The sequence below is a fragment of the Trachypithecus francoisi genome, unplaced genomic scaffold, assembly GCF_009764315.1.
Source record: "Trachypithecus francoisi isolate TF-2019V2 unplaced genomic scaffold, Tfra_2.0 Lachesis_group5, whole genome shotgun sequence".
In the NCBI taxonomy this organism is placed as follows: Eukaryota; Metazoa; Chordata; class Mammalia; order Primates; family Cercopithecidae; genus Trachypithecus; species Trachypithecus francoisi.
Window position 1 is genome coordinate 89,916,286 of NW_022681470.1, and position 18,066 is coordinate 89,934,351.

The 18,066-nt window shown below is 38.8% G+C and overlaps 1 protein-coding gene across 1 annotated transcript; it reads right to left on the reverse strand.

Annotated features, from left to right (window-relative positions):
• Window positions 1–956: 956 nt before the first annotated feature.
• Window positions 957–1,944, reverse strand: LOC117075706 (olfactory receptor 10J4). The gene is made up of 2 exons (XM_033198293.1): window positions 1,593–1,944; window positions 957–1,540 (listed from the first exon to the last, which is right to left on the reverse strand). Exons 1-2 carry the CDS (start codon window positions 1,942–1,944, stop codon window positions 957–959), a joined length of 936 nt encoding a protein of 311 aa, XP_033054184.1.
• Between the last annotated feature and the right edge of the window lie 16,122 nt (window positions 1,945–18,066).

Below are 18,066 nucleotides of genomic sequence, written 5' to 3' on the forward strand. Positions count from 1 at the left end.
TTTATAGTGAAGTTTAAATGAATAACATACTTAAAATAATGGCTACTATCTAGGATACATTCAATAAATGTACCAAAAGGAGATGTCACAAAGAGTGGCAAACAGCCTGAAAGTGTTAAAATAATAAAAGGAAAACAAGGGAGAAGAGCTACCTTTTAATTGTATTTTAGCTGCTCACAGCAATCTTCTTTCCTTTTTCTTTCCTTCCTTCTTTTTCCTTTTAATAAATACCTAACATCTACTATGCACCAGGCACTGCTCTAAGTGCAACAGATGCAAAAAGAGTACTTGCAGTGTCTGAGTAATTGCCCCGTAGACATAGGTACCACCTTGCTTAGGTCAGTTTCCACAGAAGCAGAGCCTGAAATAAGGTCTTGGTTACAGTGATTGACTAAGGAGTGCCCTCAGAGGAAAGGGAATGAGAGAAGCAGTATGGGGAAGGAGAATCACTATGCAAGAACACGGTCTCAGCTGGAGCATAACTTCAGCCTGATCTAATGGAGGGATCTAGAATTGTGCCCTAGAATTGGTCCCATCCTCAGACAAGAGGGGATGGTGGCCTTTTGTACCCTTTGTGTCATTCATGAAGTCAAGTCCATCTTACATAAACTTCTATATGATAGTATATATTCTTCCTATTCTCCCTACTGGTTTACAATACCTTATGCCAAGAGTAACAAGAACAACATCTAACATTATAGTGCAGTGCATGGATATCCTTTATCTTATTTGATTTTCATCATGCTTGGTAAACCCATATATCTGACTTGGTAAATCCATCTATTTCTTTTTTCATTAATATTTTTCTTCCTTGTTTCAATCTATGAGAGGAATAGATTCCTAGATGCTGCCTAAATCAGCCACCTGGTGCTCTCATACTGTCTCTCATCTGATTGTTCTCACTGTGACACCTCATCAAACTCTTTTTCTTTGACTGTTATTGAACTGACCAGCACCTAAGAGAGAGGCTTTCTGCCCAAAGCTCTGAGCAAGGCATCCTTGACCTCTTTGTTCCTCAGGCTGTATACAACAGGGTTCAGCAGAGGAGTAAAAACAGTGTATGTCACAGAGATAAGTCTGTCCTGCAGGGAATTTTGGGATTTGGGTTTTAAGTAGATGAAAGAGGTACAGTCATAGTGGACAATGACCACTGTGAGGTGTGAGGCACAAGTAGCAAAGGCCTTTCTCCGGCCCTCAGCTGATACAATCTTGAGGATGGTGGTGACAATTAGGACATAGGAGACTAAGATCAAGACCATGGGCAGAACAAGGGCACGGAGACTGATGAGCAAAGTAATAAATTCCTTGATAGTAGTGTCTGCACAGGCGAACTTCATTATGGACCGGATATCACAAAAGAAGTGGGAGATGAGATTAGCATCACAGAAGGGAAGGCTGAACACAGAAGACACCTGAATGATAGCTGTGCTCAGGCCAATGCTCCAGGATCCACTTGCCAGTTGTATACAAGCCTTTTTGCCCATGATGACCGAATACCATAGGGGCTTACAGATGACCACATAGTGATCATACCCCATGAACATGAGCAGGAAGCGGCTTATAGATGACCACATAGTGATCATAAGCCATGACCATGAGCAGGAAGCAGTTATTGACACCAAAAGTGAGATAGTAAAAGAACCGAGTGGCACAGTCTGGGATGGAGATGGTTTGTTGAGGACTGAGGAGACTGGACAGCATTTGGGGGATGATGGCCACAGTATAACAGGTCTCAGAAATACACAGCACACTCAGGAAGAAATACATGGGTGTGTGAAATTGATGGTTAAGGGGGATAACTGTCAAGATGATAGCATTGCTGGCAAGGGTCAAAAGGTACAAGACCAAAAAGACCACAAAGAGGATGCATCTGTGATGCCACTCAAAAATGGAGAAACCCTCAAATGTAAACTCTGTCACAGCCATGAAATTGGGCCTTGGCATTGAGGAGAATCTGAGTCTGAAAGAGATGAAGTGGAAATGTTGAGCATCCAGGCTGGAAACACTGGGCTGGTCCAGGATGATCATCAGCCATATGCAGGCACAGAAATGGGGTGTAGCTCTGGGTTTCAGATGCTCTCAACATTCAGACACGGGCAAGTGCTGAAAGACCCATAAAGGTTCTCTGGTTGCTGAGACTTGGGGACAGATGTAGTATATGTATATTGACAGGAAGCAATTATGAAAACTGAGTACAGATGCCCTTCAATGTATGATGAGGCTACATCCTGACAAACCCATCATGCGTTGAAAATACCATGTTAAAAATGCATTTAATGCACCTGACTGAACATCATAGCTTGCCCTAGCTAAACTTGAAAGTACTCAGAATGCTTGCATTAGCCTACAACTGGGCAAATCACCTAAAATAAAGTCTATTTTATGATGAAGTGTTGAATATCATAGGTAATTTTTGAATATTGTACTGAAAGTGAAAAACCAAATGGTTGTATAGGTACATGAAGTATAAATTCTTCTGTATGCATATCACTCTCACACTATTATAAAGTCAGAGACTGTATGTATTGGAAATCCCTAACTGGTTTAGCTAGAAGTAGATGTAGACCAGAGAAAGCACTGAATACGTGTGCCCAGGCCTGAAACTCTACTCAGACTTACCTGGTTTAAATAAGCAATGGCACATTGCTTGTCGAAGGCCAGTGCAAAGGGACGTACCTAAGGAGTGAATGAGTTCAAGCCAAGAACAGATGGCTGTGTGAGGCACACTCCTGGGAAGTCAAGAGAGGACCATCCTCCTGTGTCCCAGGACTCTGGAGTTCCTCTCCTCAAGACCTGCTCCATCGGTGTTCAGAAGGGCTTCCATTTGGTAAGTCAAGGTAGAAAGCACTGCCTTCTCTCAAGGTTCAAATTCACAGTGGCCGATGTCTGGAATAAGAAAGTGAGAGGAGACACCCCTTTTATCCCGTGTGGATAGTCCAGTGTGCTGACCTAGAACATTCTGTGGTGTGTAGCCACTTCTCTTTTCAGTCTTGCTTTCTTCCAGTAGTCCCAAATATCACGTGTTTAATACCCAAGTCTCCACGTTCTGTGTGAAGGGTAGTTTCTGCTTCTGTTTTTTAGTCTCTAAACACAATAAAGTCTTGGAAGGTTTTTTACAGATTTAAAATACTAGTAACTATAAGACAACAGCAATAGAAACAACAAAATATTTAAGTTCACAGTAATCTCTGGCTTTAACCCCAGTGTAAATGGAGGGAAGCCTGATTTTCTTTGCTCGTTTCATTTGTCTCCATTTGCTCATCTATAAAATAGAATAATAATATCTACTTCATAGTGTTGCTATGGAGATCATATGAATTACTGTATGTAAATTGCCAAGTGCAATTCCTGATACATAACAGGCAAATACTACATTAAATTTCTGCTTTTCTCCCTTCCTCCATCCTTCCCATCCCCACTCCCCATAACTCTGGATTCTACTTGTATGCTTGGCCACTCAGGCATACACACACACACACACACACACACACACACACACACACACCTTATTTTTTTTCCTCTCTTTCTTTTCTTCATGTTCATGGATAGTTGTTGTTATTAATTTCTTCAATCTCTGTTGGAAGGTCCGGTCTTTACTTTCCATACTCACTTCTCATCCAATTCTAGATTTTGAAATGTGTGGGCATTGGGGGCAGGGTAGTCTGGAGTTAAATACCTCTGTGATCAAACTCAAGCCCCACTTACTCATATATGACTTTGGAAACAGTTCTCACCTCTCTAGGCCTCAATTTTTTCACTTGTAAGATGAAGACTATGTTAATATCTATCTCAGAGACTGCTATGAAGAAGAGCTGAGTGGCACAATCTGGGATGGAGATGGTTTGTTGAGGGCTGTAGAGACTGGACAGCATTTCAATGGGAATACACTGGGTGAGGCATTTAGGCTTTGGAAATTGCCCAGATTTCTTAAGACTGATACCCAGATTATCCTTTCTGGGTGATTTTTTTTCACTATTTATGCTTTTTGATTCCTAAGTTTTGTGACACAGCTGTATATTCATTTTTTCCACTTGATAATTATCTCAGGAGATAAAAGAGAGTAATGAGGGTCATGAGGTTATGAGATGAGGGCCATGAGGTCACATTTAGATACAGAACAAGAATCCCTGCATTATCAAGTCCTGAAATGTGACTTACATATCACTGGGCAGGACAGAGGCTTATTCAGGATTCAGGAGAGTGAGGCTTGAAACCAGAATTTCCAGTACTCCTATTGTACTGTGGCAGACACAGCACACAGAGAATTTTCTGAAATGGAGGACTAGAAGTAAAACAGAACCTACCAGGATGTTTCAGTTAATTTATCTCCCTGATCAGTCAGATCTGGGAGTAACAAACATACAGAAAGCAGCACCAGGCTCTCCTGCACCTCTCCATTGCCCTGTCTCTTTAAGTCTGAATTGCTGGTTGCCCAAGAGGACCATTCTCCCATGACCTGGAATCCCTCTCCCCAAAACCACAATGACTGTCTGCAAGGCAGCAATAGCACTATCAAACACTCTGATGTCTGGGGATCTCATTATAAAAGTGGCTCATCAACAATCATACAGCTAGTACTAGACAGTCTTGGTTTTTCCCACAGGAATGAAGTATTTGCATCAGCATAAGGTCCTGCACTGCTCCGTGGTTGAAGAGGACCCCATGCCTTATGATGGCATTATGAGGAGGGCCTCAGAACCAATCGTGTTTAAGGATGCAGCTTCGTGAGACAAATCACTCACACTCCAGGGTCTCTATGCCCTAACTGCTGAAGGACCAATTCTGAGGCCTCTTCAATTTGAATGTTGTGGGAACCAGACTCATTCATTTACTGATTTCTTCAGCAAATACTCGTAGAATATCTCTCGCATGCTAGGAACATGGAATACAGCAGAAACTGGGAACACTGTATCTGTAGTGTAAGCCAGTTTTGCCTGCTTTGCAGTACCTGGCCACCCCTGTGTGTTACCCACAAAAAGCTGAGCACCTTCTCCTTGAGGAAGATCAGAAGGAAGACCTTTACTGAAGTAATTCCTGTAACCCCCTCTTTCTCTCTCCAGCACTTAGATGATCAACTGACCCACCCTTGCTCTTCTTTTAGAAGGTGAGCCCAAGATGGGCCTTTCTGAAGGTTGGAAGAGAATTGGATATCAAATCCCCCAGGATACCCTAAGACTTGGGCTCTTCAGTAATTCCTAGTTCTGGTGCTCAGTTTGTACCTTTCTCTTAGAGACTCAAAAAATGGAAAGGATTTCCTTTCTGAGTACCAGCATACTGAGAAATAAATATTTGAAAGCAGTTTATTGTGGTGTCTTTGACAAGCCAAGTAAGCTGTGAGAGACTGACAAGCACGGAAGAGTTGCCTGGCGTTCAGTTCAATTCCACATAATCTCTCTTAAGGCCCTCAAACATTTACCCAACAGAAACTGAAAATACTTGAGCTCATAAGCTATTAAGATCCAAAGTCCCACAGGCAAGAGATGAATTTACGGCATATTTATGATTGCTTGAGAATGTGTAACTTCGTTAGGACTGTTTGAAATCCTTCAGGGAGCAGTTAAGGAAGTCTTAAAGTTGGGCAGCAAGTCCTATCAAGACCTTGAAATAATCAGTTAATCTTGGGCCTTTTTTGTCAATGTCTCTTCTTTATAGTTCTCCTGGTAGCTATTTAAATATGTAGCTCTTTGAAATTAGAAATAGAATGGAATTGAAACCTATGAGAAAGAAAAGGAAACCCCAATACTAAAATTATGAACAGGAAAGTGACTAAAATATAAGTTTTATTGTGTGTTTATCTGAAGAAAGATGGGTTTAGAGGAAAAAGGCTAAGAAAATCTAGGATGAATGTAGGCTTTTTTCTGACAAAGGAGAAGAATATATTGATGACTACATCATCTGCACATTTTGACAACTTTGTCTTTTCTGTTCTGATTTTTATCTCTCTTATTTATTTCTCTTCACGTTGCATTTGGTTATGGAATATAATATTCAATACTAACAGTTACAGATACTTTTTTGTCTTTTTTCAGACTTTAAATGCTTTTCATGTTTTATTAACCAGTAAACATGATGCTTGCTATAGATCTCTGGCAGATATAAGGAAGTTCCCTTCTATTCCTGATTTGTTTGCAAGTTTATCATAAATGGTCTGTTAAATTTTCAACTAGTTTCTTTTCTGCATTCATTGACATAATCATATGTTTTTATTCTTTAAGTTGATAGGGATGAATTACATTAATAGATTTTTAAAATATTGGCTCATTCATACATTTTAAAGGAAACCCTTGCTTGATCTTTTTATGTACTGCTGAATTCAGTTTACTATTTTTCATCTATCCATTATTGGCCAATAATTATCTTTTCCTACTTGGCTATTTTTGGTATGAAAGGTTTGCAATTAGCAGCCTCTTTAAATGCTAGCTAAATCTCACACCTTTCTATCCTCTGAGCATGATGTTGTTTTTCATGTCTTCGTTTTTGGAAAGAGTAGGTTTTTCACTACTAGCATTTCCTTTTTTATGGGGTTTTTATTCTACTATATTTTCTATTTCTTGTCTAATTATGGTAATATATCCTTTTCTCCAAATCTGCCCTTTTGCATACCTTTTAAAAATAAATTCATATATAGGTGTTCAAAATGTGCTTTTATAAGTATTTTGTTCCTCTGTGTCTGTCCTTGTATCCTACTTTATATTGTTTCTTGTGTCTCTTTGATTTTTGTTGACCATGGTTGTCAGGGGTTTCATTTCTAATTAATCTCTTCAGCTAGCCGAACTTAAAAAATAAAATTTCTATGGTTTTAGTTTTCTTTATTTTTGCATTTAAATTCATCATAATTATTTGTTTTTACCTTCTCTAGATTTGCTACTCTTTTTGAAACTTTTTGAATTTAAATATTCATTTATTATTTTCCAGTACATATATAAAGCAGTTCTGAGAACTACTTTGCATGTACGTCATTAGTTTTGCAGTCTTTTTGTGAAGTCGTAGTAGTATATATTTAAAAATTGTATTTTTGTTTCTTCTTTACCTCATAGTGTATTTAGATATTTATGTTAAGAGAATAAACTTAATACAGGAGTCAAGAGCACTTGTGTCTCTCTCTGACACTCACTAACTACATAACCTTGGACATATTGCTCAATCTCTCTGTGCTTCAATTTTATTTGCATATTGAGAGGAATAATAGTACCTACCTCAAGCAATATTAAAGACTGAATGAGTAAATATTTCAAAGTGCTTAGAATAATGGCTAATATACAATAAATGCTATGTATGTGTTTATTAACTATCTATGATGTATATAAACCTTTGAAGGAGGTTAATGGAGGAGTTTGGCTACCTCTTTTTTGATTGATTTCTTATTTTATTGCATTGTGGGCCATGAAAAAAATATTTATGTAATATCAATATTGAGATATCCTTTGGGATCAAAAGAGTGAACATTCTTTTTGTGAAGGTTTGAGCTTTAGATTAGCTTTGTTAATTATTGCTACAACTCTTTTAAGTCCTACTGAACCATTGAATGTTTTGTTAGTTTCAGAAAAAAAATGTGTTATCTGCAGCTATGATTGTGTGTTTGTCAGTATATCCTAGTAGTTTTATCAGTTTTTGCATAGTACATTTTGAAACTAAGTTGTTAGGAGCTTATACATTCATAAATGGAATATCTTCCTGGTGAATTATTTTATCAACATCATAAGTTCCTTAGTCGTTTTCACTTTAAATTATATTTTGTTTGTTATGAGCATTATTATATCAATTTTATTTTTGTTTTCATTTGCTTGAATACCATTTTCAGCCTCTTTATTTTCCAACTTTTTGTCATTTTAATATACATTTAAAAAAATTAAAGTGGCAGATTATAAAAATTCAGTCTGAGAGCCTCTGTGTTTCCATGAATTAGCTTAATCCATTCACATTTATTGTAATTAAATAAATTTTTGAATATTACATCATGTTTTATATTTTTTATTTACTATGTTTTCCTAATTCTACTTGTTTCTTAGCCAGCCTTTTGGTTGTTTTTAAAAATTTGTTTCCATTGTTCATTATGCCCACTATGCAGTTAGATATCCAGCATTTCTATTTCTCCAGCAGTCATCCTTAATTTTTAGAGTTTAATTTTATTTTTGCTAAATAATCCAAATATAGAATTTAAGATGTGAAATAGCACTACATTATTTTAAAAGTTAGTTATTATCCACACATAATTCTTGATTTTTGGAGGCAGCCACTTTCAGTTCTTTTACCTGTTTCTTATGTTATACATCTTTATATTTTTGCTATATTGTATAAAATATGCACATAATGATACTTCTTGATTTCTAAATGTTAGGCATTATCTCTCGACTTCCTAGCTCATTTACAACACCATCTCTCTGCACATGAACACAAATACACCCACATAGTTCTCCTTCATCCTTTCAGTAAAAATTAAATCTATTTTCAGTACATACATTATTATGATATGAACATATTTTTCACAGCTGAACCGTGCAGCTTACTATAAGTGCATATCTCTTCCTTTGCAATTATTTTCTTGCTAATTTTTTGTAACTGAACTCTGTTATTAAGTTTTCAAGTATCTTGAATCAATCCTCAAACTCTCCATCAGAACTATAAAACCTTTTCTCTATAGATACAGTTAGATAGAGTCAAATACATGAGGTAATCTCCCCAGGTCATATTTATTTATTTATTTAGGCTTCTAGTTATTTTATTTTTTTTCTTTTTGGCCTAATACCACCATTCTGAAGTTCTTTACTCTCCTGAAATCTGGATCTGATTGTTCTCTAGGACTGCTACAGGATTATAGTGCTGGACCTTTTCCTCACCAACATGCTAGGATTTTCTTGTCCCTCGCCTATGTTAGTTTCCCTGCTTTCTAGATCCCTCATTTTGATGGAGAACCTCTTCAATAACTATCTGAGAACAAGAAAATGGGAAGTAAATTTTTTGAAATGTCCACTTCTCTAAATATATGTTTATTGTATCCACATATGTTGTGTGTTGTTGGATGTATTAATCTCTTTTAGAAATATTTTTATATCACAGTTTTGAAGGCATTGTTTCATTGTTTACCAGCTTCTAGTGTAATTATTGAAAAGTTTAATTCCATTTGAAATCTCAGTCTTCTAATACGATGTGTTTTTCTCCTTTTCTTTGTCTGGAAACTCTTAGCATTTTTCTTTATCCCTAGAATTTTGATGTAACGTGATGGTACTCTTCAGTGTGTGTTCCTTTCTTATTTTCTTTCTTCATATGTTAGTTACTCAATCTGGAAATTTATATTCTTCAGTATTTTGAAATACTGTTTTCCTTGATGTTTTTCTTCCTCTATTTTCTTGTTTGGAACTCATATTTGTTGGACATTATACCTCTTCTACCAATCTTCACATTATTTTGTCTCTTATTTCCTTTTTTATCTTTCTATTACATTTTCTAGAAGGCTTCCTCAAAATTACCTTCCAAATTGTTAATTTATTATTGAAACAAATGGTCTTATTTTCCAAAGTTTTATTTTTGTAGAAGCCTGTTTTTATTTCATGGACACACTCAGTTCTTTCATCTCATTGAGGATATTAAACACGTGTGCATACACATCATATATATATACACACACATACACATACATGTATTTCAATATACATATATGTATATTTATATATTTATTTATTTTATTTTATTTTTATTATACTTTAAGTTCTATGGTTCATGTGCACAACGTGCAGGTTTGTTACATATGTATACATGTGCCATGTTGGTGTGCTGCACCCATTAACTCGTCATTTACATTAGGTATATCTCCTAATGCTATCCCTCCCCACCTACTCCCCCTCCACCCACAACAGGCCCCAGTGTGTGATGTTCCCTTCCTGTGTCCAAGTGTTCCTATTGTTCAAGTCTCACCTATGAATGAGAACATGCGGTGTTTGGTTTTCTGTTCTTGCGATAGTTTGCTGAAAATGATGGTTTCCAGGTGCATCCATGTCCCTAGAAGGGACATGAACTCATCCTTTTTTATGGCTGTATAGTATTCCATGGTGGATATATGGCACATTTTCTTAATCCAGTCTGTCAGTGATGGACATTTGGGTTGATTCCAAGTCTTTGCTATTGTGAATAGTGCCACAATAAACATACGTGTGCATGTGTCTTTTTAGCAGCATGATTTATAATCCTATGGATATATACCCAGTAGTGGGATGGCTGAGTCAAATGGTATTTCTAGCTCTAGATCCTTGAGGAATCGCCACACTGTCTTCCACAATAGTTGAACTAGTTTGCAGTCCCAACAACAGTGTAAAAGTGTTCCTATTTCTCCATATCCTCTCCAGCACCTGTTGTTTCCTGAGTTTTTAATGATCACCATTCTCACTGGTGTGAGATGGTATCTCATGGTGGTTTTGATTTGCATTTGTCTGATGGTGAGCGATGATGAGCATTTTTTCATGTGTCTGTTGGCTACATAAATGTCGTCTTTTGAGAAGTGTCTGTTCATACGCTTTGCCTACTTTTTGATGGGGTTGTTTTTTCTTGTAGATTTGTTTGAGTTATTTGTAGGTTCTGGATATTAGCCCTTTGCCAGATAAGTAGATTGCAAAATTTTTCTCCCATTCTGTCGGTTGCCTCTTCACTCTGATGGTAGTTTCTTTTGCTGTGCAGAAGCTCTTTAGTTTAATTAGATCCCATTGGTCAATTTTGGCTTTTGTTGCCATTGCTTTTGGTGTTTTAGATATGAAGTCCTTGCCCATGCCTATGTCCTGAATAGTACTGCCTAGGTTTTTATTCTAAGGTTTTTATGGTTTTAGGTCTAACATTTAAGTCTCTAATCCATCTTGAATTAATTTTTGTGTAAGGCGTAAGGAAGGGATCCAGTTCAAGCCTTCTACTTACGGCTAGCCAGTTTTCCCAGCACCATTTATTAAACAGGGAATCCTTTCCTCGTTTCTTGTTTTTGTCAGGTTTGTCAAAGATTAGATGGCTGTAGATGTGTTTTTTGAAGGCTCTATTCGGTTCCATTTGTCTGTATCTCTGTTTTGGTACCAGTACCATGCTGTTGTGGTTACTGTAGACTTGCAGTATACTTTGAAGTCAGGTAGCGTAATGCCTCCAGCTTTGTTCTTTTGGCTTAGGACTGTCTTGGCAACACGGGCTCTTTTTTGGTTCCATATGAACGTCAAAGTAGTTTTTTCCAATTCTGTGCAGAAACTCATTGGTAGCTTAATGGAGATGGCATTGAATCTATAAATTACCTTGGGCAGTATGGGCATTTTCATGATATTGATTCTTCCTATTCATGAGCATGGAATGTTCTTCCATTTGTTTGTGTCCTCTTTTATTTCATTGAGCAGTGGTTTGTAGTTCTCCTTGAAGAGGTCCTTCACATCCCTTGTAAGGTGGATTCCTAGGTATTTTATCCTATTTGAAGCAATTGTGAATGGGAGTTCACTCATGATTTGGCTCTCCGTTTGTCTGTTATTGGTATATAAGAATGCTGGTGGTTTTTGCATACTAATTGTGTATTCCGAGACTTTGCTGAAGTTGCTTATCAGCTTAAGGAGATTTTGGGCTGAGAGGATGGGGTTTTCTAAATATACAATCATGTCATCTGCAAACAGGGACAATTTAACTTCCTCTTTTTCTAATTGAATACGCTTTATTTCTTTCTCTTGCCTGATTGCTCTGGCAAGACTTTCCAACACTACGTTGAATAGGAGTGGTGAGAGAGAGCATCCCTGTCTTGTGCCAGTTTTTAAGGGGAGTGCTTCCAGTTTTTGTCCATTCAGTATGATATTGGCTGTGGGTTTGTCATAAATAGCTCTTATTATTTTGAGATTCGTTCCATCAATACTGAATTTATTGAGAGTCTTTTAACATGAAGGGCTGTTGAATTTTATCAAAGGCCTTTTCTGTATCTATTGAGATAATCATGTGGTTTTTGTCTTTGGTTCTGTTTATATGCTGGATTACATTTATTGATTTGTGTATGTTGAACCAGCCTTGCATCCCAGGGATGAAGCCCACTTGATCATGGTGGATAAGCTTTTTGATGTGCTGTTGGATTCAGTTTGCTAGTATTTTATTGAGGATTTTTGCATCGATGTTATCAGGGATATTTGTCTAAAATTCTCTTTTTTTTTTGTTGTGTCTCTGCTGGGCTTTGCTATAAGAATGATGTTCACCTCACAAAATGAGTTAGAGAGGATTCCTTCTTTTTCCATTGATTGGAATAATTTCAGAAGGAATGGTACCAGCTCCTCCTTATACCTCTGGTAGAATTTGGCTGTAAATCCGTCTGGTCCTGGACTTTTTTTGGTTGGTAGACTATTAATTATTGCCCCAATTTCAGAGTCTGCTATTGGTCTATTCAGGGATTCAACTTATTCCTGGTTTAGTCTTGGGAGAGTGTAAATGTCCAGGAATTTATCCATTTCTTCTAGGTTTTCTAGTTTATTTGTATAGTGCTGTTCATAGTATTCTCTCATGGTAGTTTGTATTTCTGTGGTGTCGGTGGGGATATCCCCTTTATCATTTTTTATTGCATCTATTCTTCTCTCTTTCCTTTATTAGTCTTGCTAGCGGTCTATCAATTTTGTTGATCTTTTCAAAAAACCAACTCCTGGATTCATTGATTTTTTGGAGGGTTTTTTGTGTCTCTGTCTCCTTCAGTTCTGCTCTGATCTTAGTTATTTCTTGCCTTCTGCTAGCTTTTGAATGTGTTTGCTCTTGCCTCTCTAGTTCTTTTAATTGTGATGTTAGGGTGTCAATTTTAGATTTTCCCTGCATTCTCTTGTGGGCATTTAGTGCGATAAATTTCTCTCTACACACTGCTTTAAATGTGTCCCAGAGATTCTGGTATGTTGTATCTTTGTTCTCACTGGTTTCAAAGAACATCTTCATTTCTGCCTTCATTTCGCTATGTACCCAGTAGTCATTCAGGAGCAAGTTGTTCAGTTTTCATGTAGTTGAGCAGTTTTGATTGAGTTTCTTAATCCTGAGTTCTAGATTGATTGCACTGTGGTCTGAGAGACAGTTTGTTATAATTTCTGTTCTTTTACATTTGCTGAGGAGTGCTTTACTTCCAATTATGTGGTCAATTTTGGAATAAGTGCGATGTGGTACTGAGAAGAATGTATATTCTGTTGATTTCGGGTAGAGATTTCGGTAGATGTCTATTAGGTCCACTTAATGCAGAGTTGAGTTCAATTCCTGGATATCCTTGTTAACTTTCTGTCTCGTTCATCTGTCTAATGTTGACAGTGGGGTGTTAAAGTCTCCCATTATTATTGCGTTGGAGTCTAAGTCTCTTTGTAAGTCTCTAAGGACTTGTTTTATGTATCTAGGTGCTCCTGTATTGGATGCATATATATTTAGGATAATTAGCTCTTCTTGTTGAATTGATCCGTTTACCATTATGTAATGGCCTTCTTTGTTGGTTTAAAGTCTGTTTTACAGAGACAGGATTGCAACCCCTGCCTTTTTTGTTTTCCATTTGCTTGGTAGATCTTCCTCCATCCCTTTATTTTGAGCCTATGTGTGTCTCTGCACATGAGATGGGTCTCCTGAATACAGCAAACTGATGAGTCTTGCCTCTTTATACAACTTGCCAGTCTGTGTCTTTTAATTGGAGCATTTATCCCATTTACTTTTAAAATTAATATTGTTATGAGTGAATTTGATCCTGTCATTATGATGTTAGCTAGTTATTTTGCTCATTAGTTGATACAGTTTCTTCCTAGCATCAATGGTCTTTACATTTTGGCAATGTTTTTGCAGTGGCTGGTACCAGTTGTTCCTTTCCATGTTTGGTGCTTCCTTCAGGAGCTCTTGTCAGGCAGGCCTGGTGGTGAAAAAATCTCTCAGCATTTGCTTGTCTTGTAAAGGATTTTATTTCTCCTTCATTTATGAAACTTAGTTTGACTGGATACGAAATTCTGGGTTGAAAATTCTTTTCTTTAAGAATGTTTAATATTGGCTCCTACTCTCTTCTGGCTTGTAGTTTTTCTGCCAAGAGACCTGCTGTTAGTCTGATGGGCCTCCCTTTGTGGGTAACCCGAATTTTCCCTCTGGTTGCCCTGAACATTTTTTCCTTCATTTCGACTTTGGTGAATCTGACAGTTATGTGTCTTGGTGTTGCTCTTCTCAAGGAGTATCTTTTTGGCATTTTCTGTATTTCCTGAATTTGAATGTTGGTCTGCCTTGCTAGGTTGGAGAAGTTCTGGATGATATCCTGCACAGTGTTTTCCAACTTGGTTCCATTCTCCCTGTCACTTTCAGGTGCAGCAATCAGATGTAGATTTGCTCTTTTCATATAGTCCCATATTTCTTAGAGGCTTTGTTCATTTCTTTTTACTCTTTTTTCTCTTAACTTCTCTTCTCACTTCATTTCATTCATTTGATCTTCAATCGCTGATACCTTTTCTTCCACTTGATCGAGTCGGTTACTGAAGCTTGTGCATTTGTCATGTAGTTCTCATGTCATGATTTTCACCTCTATCAGTTTGTTTATGGAATTCTCTGCATTGGTTATTCTAGTAAGCTATTCTTCCAATCTTTTTTCAAGGTTTTTAGTTTCTTTGCGCTGGATTTGTAATTCCTCCTTTAGCTTGTAGAAGTTTGATTATCTGAAGTCTTCTTCTCTCAACTCATCAAAGTCATTCTCCATCCAGCTTTGTTCCATTGCTGGCGAGGAGCTGCGTTCCTTTGGAGGGGGAGAGGCATTCTGATTTTTAGAATTTCCTGCTTTTCTATACTGCTTTTTCCCCATCCTTGCGGTTTTATCTACCTTTGGTCTTTGATGATGGTGATGTACAGTTGGGGGTTTTGGTGTGGATATCCTTTCTGTTTGTTATTTTTCCTTCTAACAGTCAGGACCCTCAGCTGCAGGTCTGTTGGAGTTTGCTCGAGGTCCACTCCAGACCCTGTTTGCCTGCGTATCAGCAGTGGAGGCTGGAGAAGACTGAATATTGCTGAACAGCAAATGTTGTTGTCTGATTGTTCCTCTAGAAGCTTCATCTCAGAAGTGTACCCAGCCGTGTGAGGTGTGAGGTGTCAGTCTGCCCCTAGTGGGGGATGTCTCCCAGTTAGGCTACTCTTAGGTCAGGGACCCACTTGAGCAGACAATCTGTCCGTTCTCAGATCTCAAACTCCATGCTGGGAAAACCACTACGCTTCAAACCTGTCAGACAGGGACATTTACATCTGCAGAGGTTTCTGCTGCCTTTTTGCTATGCTCTGTCCCTGGAGGTGGAGTCTACAGAGGCAGGCAGGCCCCCTTGAGCTTCGGTGGGCTCCACAAGTTCAAGCTTCCCAGTTGCTTTGTTTACCTACTTAAACCTCAGCAAAGGCGGGTGCCCCTCCCCCAGCCTTTCTGCCACCTTGCAGTTAGATCTCAGATTGCTGTGCTAGCAATGAGGGAGGCTCCATGGGCGTGGGACCCTCCGAGCCAGGCACGGGATATAATCTCCTGGTGTGCCGGTTTGCTAAGACCTTTGGTAAAGCACAGTATTAGGGTGGGAGTGACCCAATTTTCCAGGTGTTGTGTGTCACGGTTTCCCTTGGCTAGGAAAGGGAACTCCCTTCCCCCTTGCACTTCCCGGGTGAGGAAATGCCTCACCCTACTTCAGCTCTAGCTCACTGGGCTGCACCTATTGTCCTGCCCCCACTGTCCAACATGCCGCAGTGCACTGAACCCAGTACTTCAATTGGAAATGCAGCAATCACCCGTCTTCTATGTCGCTCATGCTGGGAGCTGGAGGCTGGAGCTGTTCCTATTCGGCCATCTTGGTGCAGATACTCTACTTATATATTTATATTACATATTTACATATCTATATATAATACATACCTAATTTAAATATATATGTGTATTCACATACATGTATACACACATATATGCACATATACATATAGGTGTATTTACACATATTTAAATCATATGTATGTACAAATACATATATGTGCATATTCACACATATGTAAATATTAAATTATTTCCTCTTTAATGCATTATCTGTCTCTTTTTTAATTTTTTAATTTTTTCTGTTTGCTTGTTCCAGTGTGGCTTTTTTTTTTTTTTGAGATGGAGTCTTGCTCTGTCACCCACGCTAGAGTGCAGTGGCATGATCTCTGCTCACTGCAACCTCCGTCTCCCAGGTTCAAGCAAGTCTTCTGCCTCAGCCTCCTGAGTAGCTGGGATTACAGGCACCTGCCACCTCGCCCGGCTAATTTTTTGTATTTTTATTAGAGATGGGGTTTCACCATCTTGTCCAGGCTGGTATCGAACTCCCAACCTAGTGATCCACCTCCCTCAGCCTCCCAAAGAGCTGGGATTACAGTTGTAGTGTGGCTTTTAATGTTAGAAACCACATTGGCTGTCCACTCATATCTAATTTTAAAAGAAGCTCTAATGAGTCAATTGAAATTTCTAGGTGTGTTTCTGTGTATTGACAGCAACACAATGGCAAGTAGTTTTCATTGGAAAGCACCCAGATGTCAGTATCTATAAGTTTATTCTCTCAGGATTCTTCATTTCCCCAGGAAAAATTCCTTTAATGTTCTTTCTGGTGGTTGTAAACCTTGTTGCCAGAATTGTGGGAGTCAAAGGAGGAAAAGGAGACTGGAGGAAAGTCTCTCTGCATGGTTTATATAATTTTCTTAATCTCCTCATTGTCTACACTGCGCTTCCTCTCCAACTTTCAAACCCTTCTGGAAAATGTAAATCTGCAGTATTTTACTTGAATATGGGAGGTACAGTGAGTTATACTAGAAATGTGCAACCCTGGGCTTAGGGAGACTAAATCTACTATAATATGCGGTATGCCTGCCTGCTCTTTGCTCCAGAGGGAGATACTGTCTCTGCATTCCAAGGCTGTCCCTATACAATATCTTTGAAATCATATGGATCAACGGATCATCAATGCCTGTCTTCACAATATGTACAGAAATGTGAGAGGCCCACAGAAAACTGTCACAGTCAATTCAAGCATGTAATCCAAAAGCTAAACCAGAAAGAAGATATATTGTGTGTGGCAGTGGGTGGGGTAAACATTGGCCTCTATAATAAAGTGTAAAAACATTGGCATCACCTGTAGGAGAAAAGCAGCATGACTTTTATAAGGGAGATATGTTCTTTAAGAGGCGATATGAACCATCTGTTGTATAAAGAGAAAAAGAAGGTATTTTTGGTTTCAAAAAATTGGAAAGGATTGAAATAGAAGAGGGGCTTCAAGATGGCTGACTAAATGCATCTGGTATTCACCTCTTCCACAGAGAGGAACCAAATTATTGAGTATATAATTACTTTGAATAGCTCATTTGAGAACACTTGAATTCAACAGAGCAGTTATGGGAAGCACCAGAAGCATGCAAGGAGAGGGAAGCAATGTAGCCTGTTCAGCTGGGATCTGCTGGCAGCCTGAAGATGTTCCCTAACGTAGGGAAAGGGTAAGCGAGAAGCCCCCCAGTGGTCCTCATTTCCACCCAAGACTCCTACAATTCCAGCCACAGGAAAGGACCTCAACCCTAGTAAGGTTCAAAACTTGCATAGGGAATGCCTGGAGACTACACAAAGGCACTGCTCCAGAGGGAGCTCATGCTGGGTTCCACGACCCCTGGAGTCCTGTGTAGCTGCAACACAGCATCATTTTGAGAGCCCAGCCTCTACCAGTCTCTGTCCTGCCCTGGGGCTTAACAGCCTCTGCATCTCCACATCCCTGAAGCCCCACTGACATTCTGTACCTACAGCTGCTACTCCTGGGATCAAGGTGGGAACTATGGGCAGAGACCCCTGCATCTCACCTGCAGACGGATGGCTGCACATTTTTAAGTGCCCCAAGGAAAAATTCCACAGCTTACACCTGCCTCCATTGCGATCTGGTGCAGGGTTGAGGCACAAGCAACATGCACATTCCCCAGCAACATGCCTAAGGTTACTTCCACTGAAAGCAACTCCACCCTCCTCAATAGCAGGGCCACAGTGCAGCCACTGCTGCCCCAACTAAACATTCTGCTGGGGGCCTAGGGATCACACTGTGTCTCCCTACAAAAGCCAATACCTGG

Coding starts and splice junctions, on each gene's coding strand:
- LOC117075706 (XM_033198293.1), bottom strand. CDS start 1,944: ATGCCAAGGCCCAATTTCATGGCTGTGACAGAGTTTACATTTGAGGGT. Junction 1,541..1,592: donor TAACTGCTTCCTGCTCATGG/TCATGGCTTATG, acceptor TCCTGCTCATGT/TCATGGGGTATGATCACTAT.